This window comes from Humulus lupulus, chromosome 3 (assembly GCF_963169125.1).
Source record: "Humulus lupulus chromosome 3, drHumLupu1.1, whole genome shotgun sequence".
Lineage (NCBI taxonomy): Eukaryota > Viridiplantae > Streptophyta > Magnoliopsida > Rosales > Cannabaceae > Humulus > Humulus lupulus.
This window is the reverse complement of record NC_084795.1, coordinates 25,269,628-25,288,919: the sequence shown is the minus strand read 5'-3', so window position 1 is coordinate 25,288,919 and position 19,292 is coordinate 25,269,628. Positions and strand designations below refer to the sequence as shown.

The 19,292-nt window shown below is 36.1% G+C and overlaps 2 protein-coding genes across 2 annotated transcripts; one reads left to right on the top strand and one right to left on the bottom strand.

Annotated features, from left to right (window-relative positions):
• The first annotated feature begins 326 nt into the window (after positions 1-326).
• On the top strand, positions 327-3,676 carry LOC133822351 (U-box domain-containing protein 6-like). The gene is made up of 4 exons (XM_062254648.1): positions 327-515; positions 707-814; positions 1,137-2,311; positions 2,743-3,676. The coding sequence occupies exons 1-4, from the start codon at positions 342-344 to the stop codon at positions 3,542-3,544; spliced, it is 2,259 nt and encodes a 752-aa protein (XP_062110632.1). The 5' UTR covers positions 327-341; the 3' UTR covers positions 3,545-3,676.
• A 246-nt stretch (positions 3,677-3,922) lies between these two features.
• Positions 3,923-5,718, bottom strand: LOC133822352 (AAA-ATPase At3g50940-like). The gene is made up of 2 exons (XM_062254650.1): positions 4,709-5,718; positions 3,923-4,538 (listed from the first exon to the last, which is right to left on the bottom strand). Exons 1-2 carry the CDS (start codon positions 5,687-5,689, stop codon positions 4,038-4,040), a joined length of 1,482 nt encoding a protein of 493 aa, XP_062110634.1. The 5' UTR covers positions 5,690-5,718; the 3' UTR covers positions 3,923-4,037.
• Between the last annotated feature and the right edge of the window lie 13,574 nt (positions 5,719-19,292).

Here is a 19,292-nt window from a genome sequence, read left to right as displayed (position 1 = left end):
TTAGGGCTTGCAACGAGAGTCCTAAAAAAACATCTATTATTTGATAGCCTTAAAAAGTAAGGTTTAAACGAAACAAGCAATCAACCAACCACTGCCAACTTCAAGCTCAGTTTATGCAAGTCACAATTGGAAAGAGATGGAATGTAGAACAATTCCAACAACAGAATGCTATACTCGTGGATGGGAGATTAAGAGTGATGGGATTGCGGCGGTAGATGGGTGGAGACACTCAAATCTCAGTCGGTTGTGGTGAAAAAAAATGAAGATTGAACAATGGAGAAGCTCAAAGATCTTTTGGTTGTGTTAATTTATTTTTATGCTGCTTGTAGTTACATGGAGAAATGTGCAGGACCCTTTCCTCAATTTATTGCAAAATACTGCCAATTTTCCCTTCGTTGGAAGCAGCTCAGCCTAGAAGCAAATCTGGGATTCAAGCTTTATGTTCATTGCATGTAGCACTTGAGAAGGCCAAGAATGTTCTTCAACATTGCTCTGAGTGTAGTAAACTTTACTTGGTAGGCTTCCTTTTCTGTATTCTATTCATGGTCTTATTATGCTTGTACCTTTTGGATGTTTAATGTTTACCTTTATATCAGAGAACAGATCAGTAACAATCCCTGGATGATTGTCAGATTTGAACTAGTTGCTGATAATGTTTCTAATTTTTACTCTAGAATGCAACAACTGCATTACTCTTACCATGCAGGCTATAACAGGAGATTCTGTGCTTACAAAATTGGAGAAGGCAAGATATGCTCTTGAAGATAGTCTTAGGCGTGTTGAAGACATTGTTCCACAATCTATTGGTTGTCAGGTCAGTTTTTATTTTTTTATTTAGGTGAATCCGTGAATGTCATATGAGTGGTTGATTTTCTGCATGAGGTGTTATAGTAAATATTATGCATTGTTATTGAGTAAATTATGAAACATAGCTTGAAGGTATTTGAGAATACTAATGTAGAGGTGTACTATGGATACCCTAAATCTTCTGTTAAAAAATCCATCTTCTTCTCTCTGTCTCTATTATTCTATAAACCAACCCTTGATGGAGTCATTTCAATTTTATTTTCCTGCCTGACATTTTTGTTACCTATATATTCGAGGCTTTGACTCTCATTGATACAATTTTGTTTCAGATTCAAGAGATTGTTGGTGAACTTGAGGGTACTTCATTCTCGCTTGATCCCTTGGAGAAACAAGTAGGTGATGATATAATTGCACTGCTTCAGCAGGGGAGAAAATTTGACAACTGTAGTGACAGTAATGAGTTGGAATCATTTCATCAGGCTGCTACTAAGCTTGGAATTACCTCTTCCAGGGCAGCTCTTACAGAGAGAAGAGCTTTGAAAAAACTAATAGAAAGAGCTCGTGCTGAGGAGGATAAACGGAAAGAGTCTATTGTGGCTTATCTTTTACATCTTATGAGAAAATACTCCAAGTTGTTTAGAAGCGAATTCTCAGATGACAATGATTCTCAGGGTTCTGCGCCATGTTCTCCCACTGTCCAGGGTTCTATTGATATTGTGGAGCCTGGGGGAAATGGTCACGCCTTTGATCGACAGTTATCAAAACTCAGTTCTTTCAACTTCAAGCCAAACAATAGGAGATCAGGACAGACGCCTCTTCCACCAGAAGAATTGAGGTGTCCAATATCTCTGCGGCTTATGTATGATCCAGTCATCATTGCTTCTGGTCAAACATATGAAATGATTTGCATTGAAAAATGGTTCAGTGATGGGCATAATACCTGCCCAAAAAGTCAACAAAAGCTTTCTCATCTTTCTTTGACTCCCAATCACTGTGTCAAGGGTCTTGTTGCTAGTTGGTGTGATCAGAATGGAGTTTGTGTTCCCGATGGTCCTCCAGAGTCTCTTGATCTTAACTATTGGAGGTTAGCTCTATCCGAGTCTGAGACCACAAATTCAAAATCTATGGGTAGTTTTAACTCTTGCAAGTTTAAGGGGGTTAAGGTGGTTCCTTTGGAAGAAAGTGGTACTTTAGGTGAGGCTGATGGAAATGAAACTGAAAATGTTTGTCCACTAGAGGGAGAGTCTGAGCTCAATGTGCCTGAAAGTTATCAGGACTTTTTGACTGTCTTGAATGAAGGAGAAGACATGAGGATAAAGTGCAAAGTGGTGGACAAATTAAGGCTCTTGCTGAAGGATGATGAAGAAGCTAGGATTTATATAGGAGCTAATGGGTTTGTTGAAGCACTTATGCAGTTTCTCAACTTAGCTGTGCGGGTAGGAAATGATGTTGCCCAGGAAAGTGGAGCAATGGCTCTTTTCAACCTTGCTGTCAACAATAACAGGTGAGCTATTTTCTAATGGCTCCAGGATCTAAAGGCTCCAAATTGACTAAGTAATGAAAGATTGTACTACAGGACTGATGAATGATCTCTTAGTTATTTTACACCCATACCAACCTTAAAACAAGAAGTACTAGGTTTGCTAACATCTTTCTAGTTCATGCCCTAGCCAATAATATTTGAAATTGAATCTATATGTGTTACAATTCGTATTTAATTAAATAGGTGCCTTTGAGTTTCAAAATACCTTGCTCGTATGTCCACTTACACTTAAATTTTAGCTTTTTTATTTTATTTCTAAATCCTCTAGTGAAAAAATGACTAAGAGACACATACATCTTTCACTGCTTGTATAGTTTATTATTTTGCTATAAACTATTGAGGTATTCATTTCAATCGCTCCATTATAATTTTTATTTTTCTTCTCATGGCAGAAACAAGGAAATGATGCTGGGGGGTGGTATAATTTCATTACTGGAGGAAATGATCTCCTCTACCAATTCTCATGGTTTTGCCACAGCACTATATTTGAATCCTTCCTGCCTTGAAGAAGCCAAACCTATCATTGGGTCATCTCAGGCTGTTCCTTTCTTAACTCAGCTCCTTCAAACTAATACTGATGTTCAGTGCAAGCTTGATGCCCTCCATGCCCTGTACAACCTGTCTAGTGTGCCTGCCAATATCCCAAATCTACTTTCATCTGGCATTATCAGTAACCTTGAATCCCTTGCAGCCTCTGCTGACAGCACATGGACAGAAAAGTGCTTAGCAGTATTTTTAAATTTGGCTTCGAGTCAATCAGGACAAGATGAGATGGTGTCAACGCCAGGCATTATTGGTGTACTTGCAACGATGTTGGATGCTGGCGAACCCAGTGAGCAAGAACAAGCTGTATGCTGTCTGTTACTTTTATGTAATGGGAATGATAAATGCTGTCAAATGGTCTTACAAGAAGGTGTAATACCAGGACTAGTTTCGATTTCAGTTAATGGGACCACGAGAGGAAAAGATAAGGCACAGAAACTTCTCATGTTGTTTCGTGAACAACGACAGCGAGACCAAGTCCAATCATCTCCAGACGAGGAGGAAGAGCAAATGCCTTCCGAAAGTAGTGAGATGTCTATGCCGCCAGCTCCCGAATCCAAGCCTTATTGTAAATCCATTTCAAGAAGAAAGATGGGCAAAGCTTTCAGCTTTCTGTGGAAGACCAAGAGCTACTCTGTCTCCCAGTGTTAAACCTCACGGTGTTGTAAATTTTAGTTGTATCAACTTCTTTCTTTTGTCCTCTTCTTAAGGGCATTACTATTTTTTGCTTTTCAAAGAGAAGAATGTACAGGCCCCTGTAATTTATGAGTTTTTGTTTCTTTATGTCATTTTCTTTTCAGCTAGGAATACATGTATTATTATTATGAATATCACAATCAAAGCTTTAGATTACATGTGTAATTTGATTTTCATTACTTAGATTGTAAAATCTGTTTAACACTTGCATTACTATCTGGATACCAAATTATTCGAAAAATGGATACATTAAGTAATGGACAAGTAAAAGCTGTTTAAACTAAGTGGCGTTCAAATTATTTATTACACCCTCGTGCTCGTATCTAAATTGCGTCGTTTAGTCTCTTACATATTTATTTCATTAAAAATCTTCATACATATATAACAATTTATCAAATATTATATGGTGGGACGTGTAATCTGAAACATATAATTTCTATTCCTAATTCTAATAGACATCTCCAAGCCGGCCTTTTCTTCCTCTTACTACTCTCTTTCTCCCAACTCTCTTATTCTTGCCCTTGAGAACGTCCATGCTCTGTTCTTTACAATCACTATCTTTTTCTTCTGCTTTTTCTTTGACTTGTTCATCAAGCTTCATCTTCTTTTTCCTCTGGAGAGTTTCAATGAGTCTAGGCAGAACTATATCTGCATCATTGCTTCTCATAAGCTCCTCCGCAACCTCAGCAGGGGTCACCTCAACCTCCTTTATCAACTCCTCAACTTCCCCAAATAAAGGGTGATTTTTGATTTGGAGATAGTTAAAAGCAAGAGTCTTAAACCCACATGGTGTGCAGTAAGACATGTTGATATGCATGTCCATTCGGCCTGGTCTTAACAATGCAGGGTCTAGTTTGTCCTTGTAATTAGTTGTAAAAACTATTATTCTCTCATCTCCGCAGCTTGACCATAACCCATCTATGAAATTAAGCAGCCCAGATAGAGTCAACTGTAAAATTAGAGAAATTAATTAATTAATAACCAAATGTTCATATAGTGCTCGGAATGGAAACTTGTACTCGAAGACTATGTAATACTTGCCTAGACTCATCATTTTAAAAACTCTTTTTTGCTTTTCTAACGTGGAATGGGAAAAAGACAAGAATATTGATATCTCACCTGGCTGTCATTTTGACCATAACTACCTTGACCACACCCCCTGTTTTCCAACTGAACACTGCAATCAATATCTTCAATCACGATTATTGATTTATTCTCAGTCATAACCAACAGACTCCTAAGATCAGAGTTACTATTCAAATGGGTGAGCTCCAAATCATAGATATCAAACTTGAGGTAATTGGCCATGGCAGCAATCAAGCTCGACTTCCCAGTACCAGGAGGACCAAACAGCAAATACCCACGTTTCCAAGCCTTACCAACTCTCTTGTAAAACTCCTTTCTCTTCACAAACCTATCCAAATCATCAACCAATTCCTTCTTAAGCTTCTCGTCCATAGCCAGAGTCTCAAAAGTCGAAGGGTGGCGAAAATCGATCGAGCACCATGAACCCTGCAGAGAAAAAAGCTTCACCTTCTTCTTCTCTACGTCAATGGCTTTGGCTCTCTCCATTACGTACGGCAGATAAGCTTTGACCACTCTCTCATTGTGACTCTTGTGAAACTTTAACTGAAACGATTTTCGCTCGGATGTTTCTGTTGTCTGATTGCAAGTTTCGAAATCGAAAGACGATTTTTGAGTCTCGACACAAACGAATTCCCAGACCAACTGGATCTCTTCAAACTGGTCGATGATTCTCTCACCTTTGTTAATGGTGACAGAGATTTGATCCTCACATGGGGTTTTCGAGGCCTTAAGGTTGTCGTTGGAGGATGAGATTCTCGTACCCAAGTAACTGTCGGCGGCTTTGTAGATTTCGTTGACAGTTAAGCCGTTGTACTCGTCGATGGTGATAGTTATCTGGGACGAGAGGTTCCAGCAGAGTAGGCCACCGAGTTTAGCGAAGAGTTTCTCCTGGAACTGACGTGGCATGAGCTGATTGGACAGTGTTTGTAGCTCGTTGACTACTGTTCGAGCTATCATTGCTGACGCGGCAAAAGTTGTGTATGTTGATAAAATTGATGGAGCTGAAGAATACATTTTTATATTTAGAAGATGATGAAGACAAATAATTTGGGAGGTTTGTTGTGATGATATAATTCTTGAGGTCTTGTCTATATATATACATGTCTTGATTGATTAAGATGGATTCTTGAGTACGCTTGAGTACTGAAGAGAAGTAATTTAACATGAACTTGCTACAAAAGCTTCTAAGGAAATAGACTAGTCAACCACTTCGAGAAGTTAATAACAGTTAAGGTCAAATACATTGACAAAGGAACAAATCGTCTCAAGCAATCTTTTACTAAATAACGAAAGAGTATGTGGCAAAACATTACATTGTATAATGTTGAGGTGTATATCTTGTATGCATTGTTCACATATCACAACTCTTCATAAAGTGTTTAAAAGCTTTTGGATGAATAGCATTTTTAATTGGTTTCGTAACACTTTAAAAAAAATAATTTTTTATTTATTTAATTGAAAATTTAACAATTAAATATAAAAGAGTGTTTGGTAACTGTTTTTATTTATTATTTTTAAAAATTTGATAATTTTAAATAAAATTTATTAAATTTTGAAAATATAATTTTTTTCACTTAAATTTTTTTTTAAACCATTTTCAACTTCTTGTTTCTTTTTTTCTTCTCTTCTTTAATTCAACATTTATCACATTTTATATTGTTAAATAAAAAATAAAAATAAAAGTTATCAACCGCATTTATTATTTTTGTTTTAAAAACAAAAATAGCTACCAAATATATATTTATTTTTTTAAAATAAAAAACAAAAATAATAATAATATATCTATTTCTGAGTTTAAAAAATTCAAATACAAAAATTTTACCAAACTCAACTAATATTAGTAAAAGCTCGTTAACTATATTTTCTTTTCCAAATAATAAATGTGACAGTAATAATCAAACAAACAAATATCCACTAACACAAATTTTATAGGCTTCCACTCCAATTTATTTATTTTTCTTTAAATACTTTATATATTAATGTATTTCAATATTTTAATTAGATGAAAAACCATCTCCATTTATAAATAATGTTCTTTTAGATAACAAAGTAATTGCAACAATGAGAACGTTTTTATAAGATATAATTGTGAAGTAGTGCATATATATTGATTGATGGACTCTAATACTATATATATATTAACAATAGCTTTTACTTGTCGAGTATTAGAGGCGTACAAAAATCATACAATCCATTTAGAACCGATCGATCCAATTAGGAAAAATTGTCAAAAATTGGATATCCAATAATGATTGAATTAAATTGGATTTTGAAGATCTGAATTGGATCGGATTGATTGTTGAATGATATATGCCAAAATCTAATAAAATCGACCCGATCCAATTGTATATATATATTTTTAAAATATATTTATTTATTTAAGATTATACTTATAATTTATGTTGTATTTATATGGTGTTGTATCACTTTGAACAAATTAGTCTTTCTATTTATAATATTATGAATTAATTGAACAAATTAAGCTAAATAATTGCTTAAATATATTGGATGGATCCAATCCGATCTAATACATAAGCAATGAGACACATCCAATGGATAAAAGCGATCTAATCTTATGGATAATGTGATCAGATTGGTTGAGACAAGTTAATTGGATTAGATCGGTTGTAAAAATTCAGCATCCAATGAATAATTGGATCAGATTATATATGCCTAAAAACATTGGATGTGATCCAATGAACACCACTATCAAGTGGTCATTATGCTCACAAGATTGTCTCTGGCTACATGCATAGCCTAGAGCCCACAACTATTAAAAGACTACTTTCTTTAAATAACACTTTCTAAAAAGGATTTAGAAAAATGCCACATTTATATATACCAAAATAAAAAAAATTATTTGTATTGGATGTCCCATAATTTTATGTTAACTAACTTGGACTTCTAATTTCTCAAGGTATCCAGTTTCCTTGTATATAGAATGGATAACTAAAAGTACCCAATGCTAATAACGTTGCTGTTTAATAATACTTAAAAAAAAAGTTTTTTATTTAATTAATTAAAAATTTGACAATTAAACATAAAATTGTGTTTGGTAACTCTATTTTTATTTATTATTTTTTAAAATTTTAATTAAAATTTATTAAATTTTGAAAATAGAATTTTTTCACTTTCAAAATTTTTTAAACCGTTTTCAAAATTTTGTTTTTTTTTTCTTCTCTTCTTCAAATCAACACCTTATTTTGTATTGTTAAACAAAAAATAAAAATAAAAGTTATAAAACACATTTATTATTTTTTGTTTTTAAAAACAAAAAAAAAAATAGATACCAAACATATTTTTATTTTTAAAAAAGAAAGAAACAAAAATAAAAATAAAATTTCCATTTTTGTGTTTAAAAAATTCAAATTTTTTTTTACCACACACAATCAACATTATTACCCACTTTTTTAAGCACATTCCCCATATTACCCTGAAAACACTACTAGAAGTTTAATTTAAAAATCTCAATCCTTGCTTCTGTCATTTACTTCCCGCCTTTAAATTATCTTCCACCGTCAGCTCCACTGGACCACCACTCCTCCGCCTCTATTATCGGCACTGCGCCTCCCCACGGCATCACCACCATCGTTCATTTATGCCACTGCCACCATTATCTTGGTGAGTTTATCGTCATTTTGAGACAAAATGAATTTTTTCCTACTTCCCAATCTTTTTTTTTTCAAGTATATATGTTTGTTAGGATCATATATATATATACACACATATATATATATATATAAATGAATATAACAATTTATCTGTTGTTGCTGTATGAATTGTATGTATCAAATTATACCTAATAGTTTGTTTGTTTTTTTCTTTTTTGCTCAAGCATTCTAAGTGTTTGTTGAAATAACTCATAGAAACTAAAGATCCTATTGCAAAATTGGGTGAATTAGATTATACCTGTAATCTTTGTTGCTTTGCTTTGCAAAATTGTGTAAATTGAATTTGAATTTGACTATTGAGTTCGACATGGCATCTTTCGCATCGGCATGACATTTGTCATTTTTTTAACTCTCTGTTGTTGTATTCCTATTTTAGCATTCACCTATTCTATGGAAATTAAAAATGGTGCCTTAGAAGATGATATTAGGAATCTTCCGAATTACATGTTTTGCCAAGGAAGTTCATTCACGAATGATGATAATGAAAATAAGCTAGAATTTCTTAGAGTGGAGTTAGAGTCGAACAACAATAACCACATCAATGAGCTTGAACTCAACCCAAAAGATTATGTGAGTACCATTCTTATTGAAATTCCGTTTTTAGTAATTACCAAATTAATTAAACCAAGTAAATTAATTAAAGTGCGGAATGGTAATTAACTGATTACACAGATTACAGTTCTGTCGGGACAGAAACCAAACTTGTCACGACAGAAACTGAACACAATAAAAAGACAGTGCAAAACAATAAAGAACACAGCGAATTTTTACAAAGTTCAGAAATCCTTTCAGATAACCTAATCCTTGGGGCCACGCCCAGAGAATAAAACCAATTAATAAAGAATCACAAGTACAAAAACATTGACTTAAACAAAACAAGACTCCCTCTTGAGATTTGCCGCAACTTGTTGTACTTCTCTTCACTAATCTGATTTTGATTGAAACGCTCAACCACTTGAACTCCCTTCAATGGTCAGCGAGTGCTTGCATCCTCCCGACGCAAGGCTTGTAAAAGATCTTCTCCCGAAGACTACAAACGCTGTGTTTAAATTACAATGTGTATTCACTCATGAACATGGTATAAGCTCACCACTTAAAACTAAACACACATAATTCAACAAGATCACATGAATACTTATGATCTTGAATACAAAGAAGAACTCTCAAATATTACAATAAAGCTCACGAATAATGCACCAAAGAGTTTGTCTTTCTCACTGCCTTTAGAGCCCTATTTATAGAGTCTTTTTCGTGCTCACAAAGGCAGAGAAAGAATTCTTCTAATAAAGGCAAGAATCACAGTAGTTAATCTTGATTGATGAAGAGTTGCCTTATTTAGAAGATGCTGATCCGACAGATGCGATATCAGTGGGGACAGCTCAGACCTGTGTCGGATCAAAACAAGCTCAAAAAGGAAACAATAATTAATGATATTAAAACCAGTTTCCTGATTGCAATCCTTGAGCTGTACGAAAATATGTCAGCAAATAATCCACAAAATAACTTTGGGTAAGTACCGAATATTTGCAATAACCTTTGTTTCCTTTATAAATAAAAAGAGACAATATATGCTAAATAAGGAAGCATATTATTGACCAAAAATCACACAAAAGGAAAGAGAGATTCCGAAAAATGGAATAAAGGAAACCAAATATTTTTTCAATCAAATCCGAAAAATATAAGAAAGGAAAAACAAAATATTTTCGAAAATTATAATAAAAGGAAAACAAATATTTCCGAAAATTATAATAAAAGGAAACAATTCAATCAACCATTTTCTCTCTTTTTATAAAAAAGATATTTCTATAAAAATGCCAATTATAGGATTTACACTTATCATATTTTGTTTCTTTATTTCTTCCATTTATTTTTATTTGCTTCTGTTAAATATACAAATGAGCACATAGATATATTTAAGGATATTCCATGCAAATAATCTACTTTGATATGGTTTCAAGGTCAATTTAATCAAAAAACTAAACCTTGTTAAGTTAAAATCGTCACAATCACAAATATCCCATTTTTTATTCATTCACATAAGTATTGAAACCATTATGACTACTACTAGTATTGATGTTTGAATTAATAGGGATGATAGATAACATTTGAACTTATTAAATTTTTATTAACATCAATTTTATGATTGCTTGTAAGCTAAAAAAAATGGACAACAAACTATCTTGTTTATATGGAGTTTCTTGCTTGCATTTGAGCTCCCTCAATTAAAAAGTGAGGTTTGTTAGGCCTCACGTTGTGAGCCTTGAAAGAATGTTTTTAGGGCTCACATTGCGATTCTTGAAATGTTTTATTTTTAATTTTTAAAACATTAATTGGTAGCCAAAGATCCCACCGGAGCTTCGATGATGACGACGGCGCCACCACCCCACGATGGTGGTTCGGTCCTATCCTTTAGTGGGTTTTGAAGCCCAAAGCACAAGGAATGCAGTGGTGGTGGTCATTTGGCTCGGGGTGGCTCGAGATGGTCGAAAAATGCCCAATTTTTTTTGGAAACCCACATAGTCGCCGAACTTTGGAGGCTCTGTCGAGAGGGATATGGGGCGCGTGAGGCTAGGGCCTCGCAGGGCTGAGGGTTTTGGGGGTCGATGAAGATGCCTGGGCAACTCGTGTAGGTAGGGGGTAGTCGGAGAGATGTCGTTCATCTAGTGGCAGCAAGTTGCGAGAGAGAGATCTAGAGAGAGAGAGAGAGAGAGAGAGAGAGAGAAATGGTGGAAGAGAGAGGGAATCCAAGGAAGAGAGAGAGAGAGAGAGAGAGAATGGGCTGAGTGTTTTTTTTTTCTGATTTAATATATAGTGAAAATTTTGTTAAAAAAAATTATTCAAACTGTTAGGACACACATAATTTTTTAGGGCTTGCACTGCGTGTCCTAAAATAAATTCTTTAAAGACTTTCAATGAGTGTCCTAAAATGTCCAGGAACTTTTGTTAAAAAAAATTCAAACTTTTAGGACACACATCAATTTTTAGGGCTCGCACCGCATGTCCTAAAAGAAATTCTTTAAGGACCCTCAATAAATGTCCTAAAAAGTCCAGGAGCTATTTTTAAGGCTCACATCTAGGTGAGTGCCCTAAAAAAGTGTTCTAAAAACATGTTTTTGTAGTAGTGGTGGTTTAAATTTTAAGGAGTTTTGATTTAGATTTTAAACGTTATGTTTTATAGTTTAAAGGGTCGTGGTTTAGATTTTAAGCTTTATGGTTTAAATTTTAAGCGTTTAAGTTCTAAGCCTAGTGGTTTCAATTTTAAGCCTTATGGTTTAAATTTTTAAGAGTTTTGGTTTAGATTTTAAACATTATGCTTTATAGTTTAAATTTATAATTTAAAGGGTCGTTGTAACGCCCTAATCTTCGGGGACCGTTTCGGTGTGCCTTTTTAAACGGTGCTAAACTCACTAATCGAGTCATTTGGCCATAATCGTGTAACTAAATATGATTAGCGGTTTAGGGATTAAAATTTTTGGTTAAGATATAACGTTTCACTAAAATGTTTACTGTATACATTGGGATCCCCAAAATATAATTTAAAGGTTCATCACAAGAAAATATTTACAACCAGTCGATCTAAGCAGCAAAACAGGGTTTAACCCTAGTTCCTCTTTCAACCCTCGGCCGTGGCGGACAAGCAGCTGCATATGTACACATCGTCACCTAAGCTCTTCAACTCAAGGATGGTACGGCTTTCTTTTACCTTTACCTGCACCATATAACACCTGTGAGCCGAAGCCCAACAAGAAAACTCAATATGCTCATGAACAATAATATCATGTCACAAAATCATAACTGGAATGCCTAGCAATTTATAGCCTATTCAAGCATGCAAATGAGTTCAAACAACGATGGGGAATCTAGGATAAGAAATCATGCTCTCACGATTGGATGACTATCAAGTCAATCCTAATCAGATGAGTGATTTAACTCTGGTGGTTCTGTTAACCATAATGAGTGATTGACAAGCAAGTCACCACGGGGCTCAGCACCCACAGCCATGCGAATGATGATCCATATGATCATATAGAGCTTATAACCCTGAACAGATGAGTGAATATCACTTTGAGGTTCTGTTAAACCATAATGAGTGACTGACGAGCAAGTCACTAGGGGCTCAGTACCCATAGCCGTGTGACGAAGCAATCACGTGGGCTTTCTGGCAATGGCTCTAATCAGATGAGTGATTGACAAACAAGTCACTACGGGGCTCGGCACCCACAGTCATGTGACGAAACCATCACCTGGGCTCAGCACCCATAGCCATGTGACTAAACAGTCACTGGGGCTCTCTGGCCCTGGCTCCAATCAAATGAGTGACTGCTGGGTAAGTCACTTCGGGCTCAATAGCCATAACCATGTGACTAAACAGTCACTGGGGCTCTCTGGTCCTGGCTCTAAGTGACTAGCCTTTGGTTAGAAAAGCGCTTTTAGTTTTCATCGAACTTGAGGTCGGTCTGGCATAAATGCTCATTTGAGTCATTCAATGTTGATGTCGATTAGATCTAATCTTTATCGACTTGCGTTAAAAACGCTAAGACCATCCTTGACTTATTAGGCAACACCAAGTGACCAGTGCTCAGTACTACTGTCAAACTTGACAAGTGAGTCATAGCTTCACAGTTAATACTAACACCATTGCCAATTCTGACTATTTAGTCAGTGCCATGAAAAAGTAAGCAATACTACCAGACATATATCATATGTCAAATATCCAAATGTAGGGCATTCAACATGCTTACTTAACAATCGCTAGCATAATTATGATCATGCACAAGAACAGAGACTCAAGTTTTGATCAATCTCATATTCAACATTCATGGCATGCCCTAATCACATGTTTCTCATGCATCACATACTGGGTGCAATTTTTTTACCTTTGGTTCGAGCGAGAAATGATAATTGAACGACCTTTGAGAACGATCGATCCTTTAATCCCTTAGTAGTCACCTAGTCATAACCAAATAAGCCTCCAATTAATGAAATCAACAATAATAGGGTCTTGACCTAAACCTCACTCTTGGGACCCCGAATTGTACCCAGACGGTGAGTAGATTCGATCCTGAGCCTTAGGAATTGAAACCCCGAGCCAAAAACCCATAAAACACCCAAACACATGCATCTGAGAAAACAGGGTAGCGCTACAGTGCTACCCCCCTAGCGCCCCAGTGCTACAACCAGGGGCATTTTGCCCTGGCTAGCGCTGTAGCGCTACCCTTTGGGCACTATAGCATTAGGACCATGCAGAAATGGCCCTGGTTCTTCCTCCTTCGAATCCTCCATTTACAACTTGATTTAAAAGCTTCCAAACACCATTTTAAGTCCCAAATGAACCCAAATATCATCTACACATGTCCTAGGCATCACAACCCAAGTAACCCTAGCCAAAGCTTCCATCAAATTCTCAACTTTCCAACTCAAAAACCTTATTGAAACTCCAATGAAAACAGAGCAAGAACAAGAAATTCTATGGCTAAAAACTCACCTCAATCTCAGCTTAGCATCCTCTTCAATGGTAGAGCATAACCCAAAACCTTCACGACTTGGTTCCTCGAAAAGAGCTCCAAAATTCAAAGAGAAATGGAGAGGAAATGGTGCACGGGAGAGAAGATGAAGGAGACTCTATTTTATTAAGCTTTCTACAGCTTGATGGTTGATATAAATCCTTTAGGATGAAAAGACCTAAATGCCCTCAAGTCTAAATAAAAACCTTAACAGCCACCAAGGGCAAAACCGTCCTTTCCCGCCTATTTCGTTAATTATAATTAACACCCTCTAATTCCCGCTATTCTCAATATTCTCCAATGCCAATAATTCATATCCCATTACCCTTTAATTCCCGGTAATGTTCTAATCACCAAATCACCCCAAGCTCACCCCGAGCCCCAAACTAATCCCGTTATGACCAGACCAAAAACTTACATTCCATGATCGTCTCATGCCGAATGGCTCGAAAAAATCCACATATAATGTGGTATTATTTATAATTCACTCACATGCATGAAAATTCACAATCACACCCTCAACGGGCCAAATTACCAAAATGCCCTTATAATTAAAAATGGACCCGTATGCATGCATTTATCATCATCTCATAATATAATTCACATAAACATGCATATAATCATTTAATGGCATAATAAATCAATTATGGCCCTCCTGACCTCCTAATCAAGGTCCTAAACCTTATTAGGGATTTTGGAGCATTACAGTTGTGGTTTAGATTTTAAACGTGATGCTTTATAGTTTAAATGTTCGTGGTTTAGATTTTAAGCCTTGTGGTTTAAATTTTAAGCTTAATGATTTAAATTTTAAGCCATGTTGTTTAAATTTTAAAGTGTTTTGGTTTAGATTTTAAGCATAATGATTTGAATTTTAAACCTTGTGGTTTAAACTTTAAAGAGTATTTGTTTAGATTTTAAATGTTATGCTTTATAGTTTAAATTTATAATTTAAAGGATCTTGGTTTAAATGCAAGTCATAATTGGAAAGAGATGGAATGTAGAACAACTCCAACAACAAAATGCTATACTCATCGATGAGAGATTAAGAGTGATGGGATTGCGGCGATAGATGGGTGGAGACACTCAAATTTCAGTTGGTTGTGGTGAAGAAAATGAAGATTGAACAATGGAGAAGCTCAAAGATCTTTTGGTTCGATGGTGATATATTTGATGGTATGATCAGCTTATGGCAACAAATGGGTGGAAAAGTTGATATGTATGTGAATGTTGATGGGTGAAGAAAATGAAGTATATGTCATGTTGGGGAAATGATGGGTGCTGAGTTTCAGTGGGGAAAATGGTATTATGGGAAGTTGTAATGCCCCGAATTCTCCGTTATGGTTTAGTGACGGGAATAGTAGGCCGGGAGGGCCATACTTGTTTAATTATGCCATTAATTGATAAAATGCATGTATATGTGGATTATATTATAATATGATGTGAAATGCATGCATGTGAGTCCATATTTCTAATTACAGGGGTGTGATGGTAATTTGGCCTGTTGGGGGTAAATTGTATATTTGTATGCATGTCGGTGATATATGTTGAGACCACATTATAATGTGGGTTTGTTCGAGCCATTCGGCATGAGACGATCTTTAAATATAAACTATCAGTTTGGTCATAACAGGCTTAAGCTCGGGGCTCGGGGTGATTTTGATGATTAGAGTGTTACCGGGAATTAAAGGGTAACGGGATGTGAATTATTGGTGTTTGGGATTATTGAGAATAGCGGGAATTGGAGAGCGTTAATTATGATTAACGAGATAGGTTGGAAAGGAAAAATATGCCCTTGGGAGCCTTTAGAAACCCTTAAATGACCTAGGGGTATAATGGTCTTTTTATCCCTAGGATAGATAAAAACTGAGTTCAGCAGTAAGTTGGTGAGAAAAACAGAGCAAGTTCTTGAGCTTCCCGTACCTTCACCTTCTTCCATTTTCTTTGTGATTTTTGGTGATCTTGTTGAGGATTCAAGCTTGGGAAATAGACCTTGGGAGTTTGGGAGTGTTCCACCATTGAAGACCATCACAACCTGAGTTTGAGGTAAGTTTCTAGCCATTAGTTTACTGGTATACTCTGTTTTGGTGTTAGTTTTCATCTTGTGTTTTTGTGGTGGATTGTTGGAATTGATGGAAGTTTTGGTTCGGGTTTGTCTTGGGTTTTGCTAAGGGAGGGATATAGATCAAGTTTAGGGGTTGTATTGGAGGTTTGAGTGGTGTTTAAGCTTGGTTTGAAAGGTTGGTTCCAAGAGAAAACGCAAGGGAAGAAAAAACAGGGGTTTTGGCTGAACTGGAGGTTGGGCCGCGGCCTGGCCAGGGAGGGCCGCGGCCCTTGAAGGATGCTAAAGTTAGGTGCCTCTATTTGAGGGGCGGGCCGCGACATGGCCAAGGAGGGTCGCGGCCCTTAGTGGCTTTTTGGCCAGAAATGGCTTTTTGGCTTGGGGATTCAAGCCTTAGGCCTCGGGGTCGATCCTACTACCCGGTTTAGTAGTGTTTGATGTCTCGGAGGCTAGGTTTTGGTTTGGGAACCCTTTGTTATTCATTTTATTGATGGAATCCCATAATTGGTTATGACCAGGTAACCACTAAAGGACCAAAAGGTTGATCGTTCTCAAGGGTCGTTCTTTTATTCATTCTAGCTCGAACCATAGGCAAGAAAACTGCACCCCAAATGTGACATGCGTGGTTGTTCATGAAGCATGTTGGTTGTATAAATGTGGACATGAATTGATTATGGAATACTTAGCAAATGTTGCTCACTTGTGCATGGTACTGACTCATTAGTCAGATTTGGCAAAGGTGCTAGTATCAACTGTGAAGCTGTGACTCATTAGTCAGGTTCGACAGTGGTACTGGGCACTGGTCACATAGCACCGACTCATTAGTCAGGACGGCCTTAGCGTGTTCAACGCAAGCCAATAAAGATTAGATCTAATCGGCTTTCTGCATTGAATGACTCAAAGAGCATTAATGCCGGACCGACCTCAAGTTCGATGAATATTATAAGCGCTTGAAGGCTAGTGGCTTACCCAGCAGCCACTCTTCCATTTGAATTAGTGACTTGCTTGTCAGTCACTCAGTATGGTTTACCAGAACCTGTTGAAGGCTAGTGGCTTACCTAGCAGCCACTCTTCCATTTGAGATAGTGACTTGCTTGTCAATCAATCAGTATGGTTTACCAGAACCTCAAGTGATATTCACTCATCTGTTTGAAAGCTATGAGCTCTGTGTGATTATAATGATAATCATTTGATAATGTTTACATATAATGCTATGTTTTCTTGCTGGGCTTTGGCTCATGGGTGCTATGTGGTGCAGGAAAAGGGAAAGAAAAGCTCACCCAGCCTTGAGTGGAGAGCTTAGGTGGTGATGTGTACATATGCGGCCGCTTGACCACCACGACCAAGGAGTTCTCAGAGGAACTAGGAGGTTTACCCTATTTTTGCCGCTTAGGTCGGCGGGGTTTGAAATTTTGGGAACAGTAATGACCTTTTTGAGTTGTAAATAACTTGTAAATGTTCTTGTGGGCCCATGAACAGTTTTATGTATCAATAAAACATATAATTTCCTTTTTATTGGTTTTTACCTTAACCTGTTAATAACACTTAGAACACGTTTTTAGCCAAAGGACTCAGGCAATGGGTCAAATTTCCGGTTCACCGTAACTGTTCTGGGGTAACCAGGGCATTACAGAAGTTGCTTTCTTTTTACTAATTTGTATGAAAGTCAATATTTTAACTTTAAATCTAAATTAACAAAGTATAAACACTAACTTATCCTTACATTATTATAAATTATAAAAGTTTGAATAACATTCCTACCTTGTTGCAAGATGATGGGGGAATATATACATATAATTTTTTTGATAAAGTTGATTTACGAAGATACAAAATAATTGATAAATTATACTTGTATTATTTTACATGATAAATATCAACTAATTTGGGCTACTTTACCTATTGCTTTAATCTGTCTAACAATATTTGGCTAATTTAATATGTTTTTCACACTACAATTAATGTTATTTGTTTCTTTTCCTTCTAAAATTCATTTTTGTTGCCAACAGAAATTGAACACAACTTGAATTAATTGTTGACAATTAATGGACATCTTTTCCAAAAACTTTTGTTGGATTCTTATCAACTTGGACTTAGGGCTGTCAATTCGTGCTTTTTGAGGATGCTGAATTGTTAGAGGCAACATGGTCTTCAACATGATCAGATTCTGATGAAAATCTTGGAGGATGAGTAACTTTGAGTTTCTTGGTTGGAGGGGTTTTCTTGGCAGGAGACTTTTTGCCACGCTTCTCACCTTTCTTTGAGGCAGCCTCCTGAATAGAGGAAGGGGTTTTGGAGCGAGTTTGGGAAGCAGGAGACCGACTTGGATTGAACTTTGTAGCTTCAGAGGAGTCCTTCGATTTAGCAGTTCCAACCTTTGAAGGTTCAAAAGCAACATTAGGGCTTACGATCCTTGAATTGATTGTTCCAGTTCGTGCCACCCCTTCAGATGGTGGTGCGGTCAAGATCATCGGAGCAGGAGAAAGAGAGAGAGAGAGAGACCACCGCACCAAGATTGAGTTGGAGTTGACAGGAAAAGTGTGCTTGCCAGCCCTGGTCTTGGTGGATTGTCCTAAGGCCTCCAGAGGTGAAGTTAATGGAGTAGAGGCATTGGAAGCACCAGCAGAGGGCTTGGGTGTACCAGTGGTCTTGGTTCGAGCCATTGATTCCTGCACACTAGGAAGCACAAGAAAGAAAGGAAAAACAGAGAAGAACGAAAGAGAAATAACCAGAAAAAAGAGTGAGTGAGTAAATGGGAGAGTGATCGTGGGGATGAGAGTGACCAACATGAGTTACCTAATTTTGACTAAGAGATTAAAAATGAACTTTTGTCTTAAATGTGAACAAAACAAAAAGGGCAACAAATATTTCTATTAAATTTTTTTCTAAACTTTCCTTTTTTTTTTCATTCACACAAAAAATTAATATTCAAACAAACCCAAACTTAGAGAGAATATTGACAAAATTAGCACAATATCAATTGGAATATAGTTGCAAAATCAAGCATGATTTCACTCTAGTGATCCAATTTTTTTAATTGTTATGTTTTAGTTTAATTGTTTGGTCTGTAGAAAATAATTTGAATTGTTTGTTTTATGCAAATTAGGATTTAATTAACTTATTTGGAATAATTGTGTAACTTATTTGTTTTATTATTAGTGTTATATTTTATTAGGTGTGACAAATTATGTGATTAGAATAGGTTACATTTTTTCTATTAAATGTGTGTGTGCCAAATTTTGTGTGTGTGTGGATAATTTTTTTTAAATATTAAGAAATAAAAGGAATAGAAATGGGTTGTCATCTTTTGGGATAAGATGACAAGGCTTATCTAATAGATGGTGTTTACATTGGGATAGAGTTTAGGTGATGTGTAAGGACATGAA

Bases quoted from the DNA above. Each gene is read 5' to 3' on its own strand.
- LOC133822351 (XM_062254648.1), top strand. From the start codon at position 342: ATGTGCAGGACCCTTTCCTCAATTTATTGCAAAATACTGCCAATTTTC. The intron at 516-706 runs GTAGGCTTCCTT...CTTACCATGCAG, and splicing joins AGTGTAGTAAACTTTACTTG to GCTATAACAGGAGATTCTGT. The intron at 2,312-2,742 runs GTGAGCTATTTT...TTCTCATGGCAG, and splicing joins CTTGCTGTCAACAATAACAG to AAACAAGGAAATGATGCTGG.
- LOC133822352 (XM_062254650.1), bottom strand. From the start codon at position 5,689: ATGTATTCTTCAGCTCCATCAATTTTATCAACATACACAACTTTTGCC. The intron at 4,539-4,708 runs GTGAGATATCAA...CTAATTTTACAG, and splicing joins ATGGTCAAAATGACAGCCAG to TTGACTCTATCTGGGCTGCT.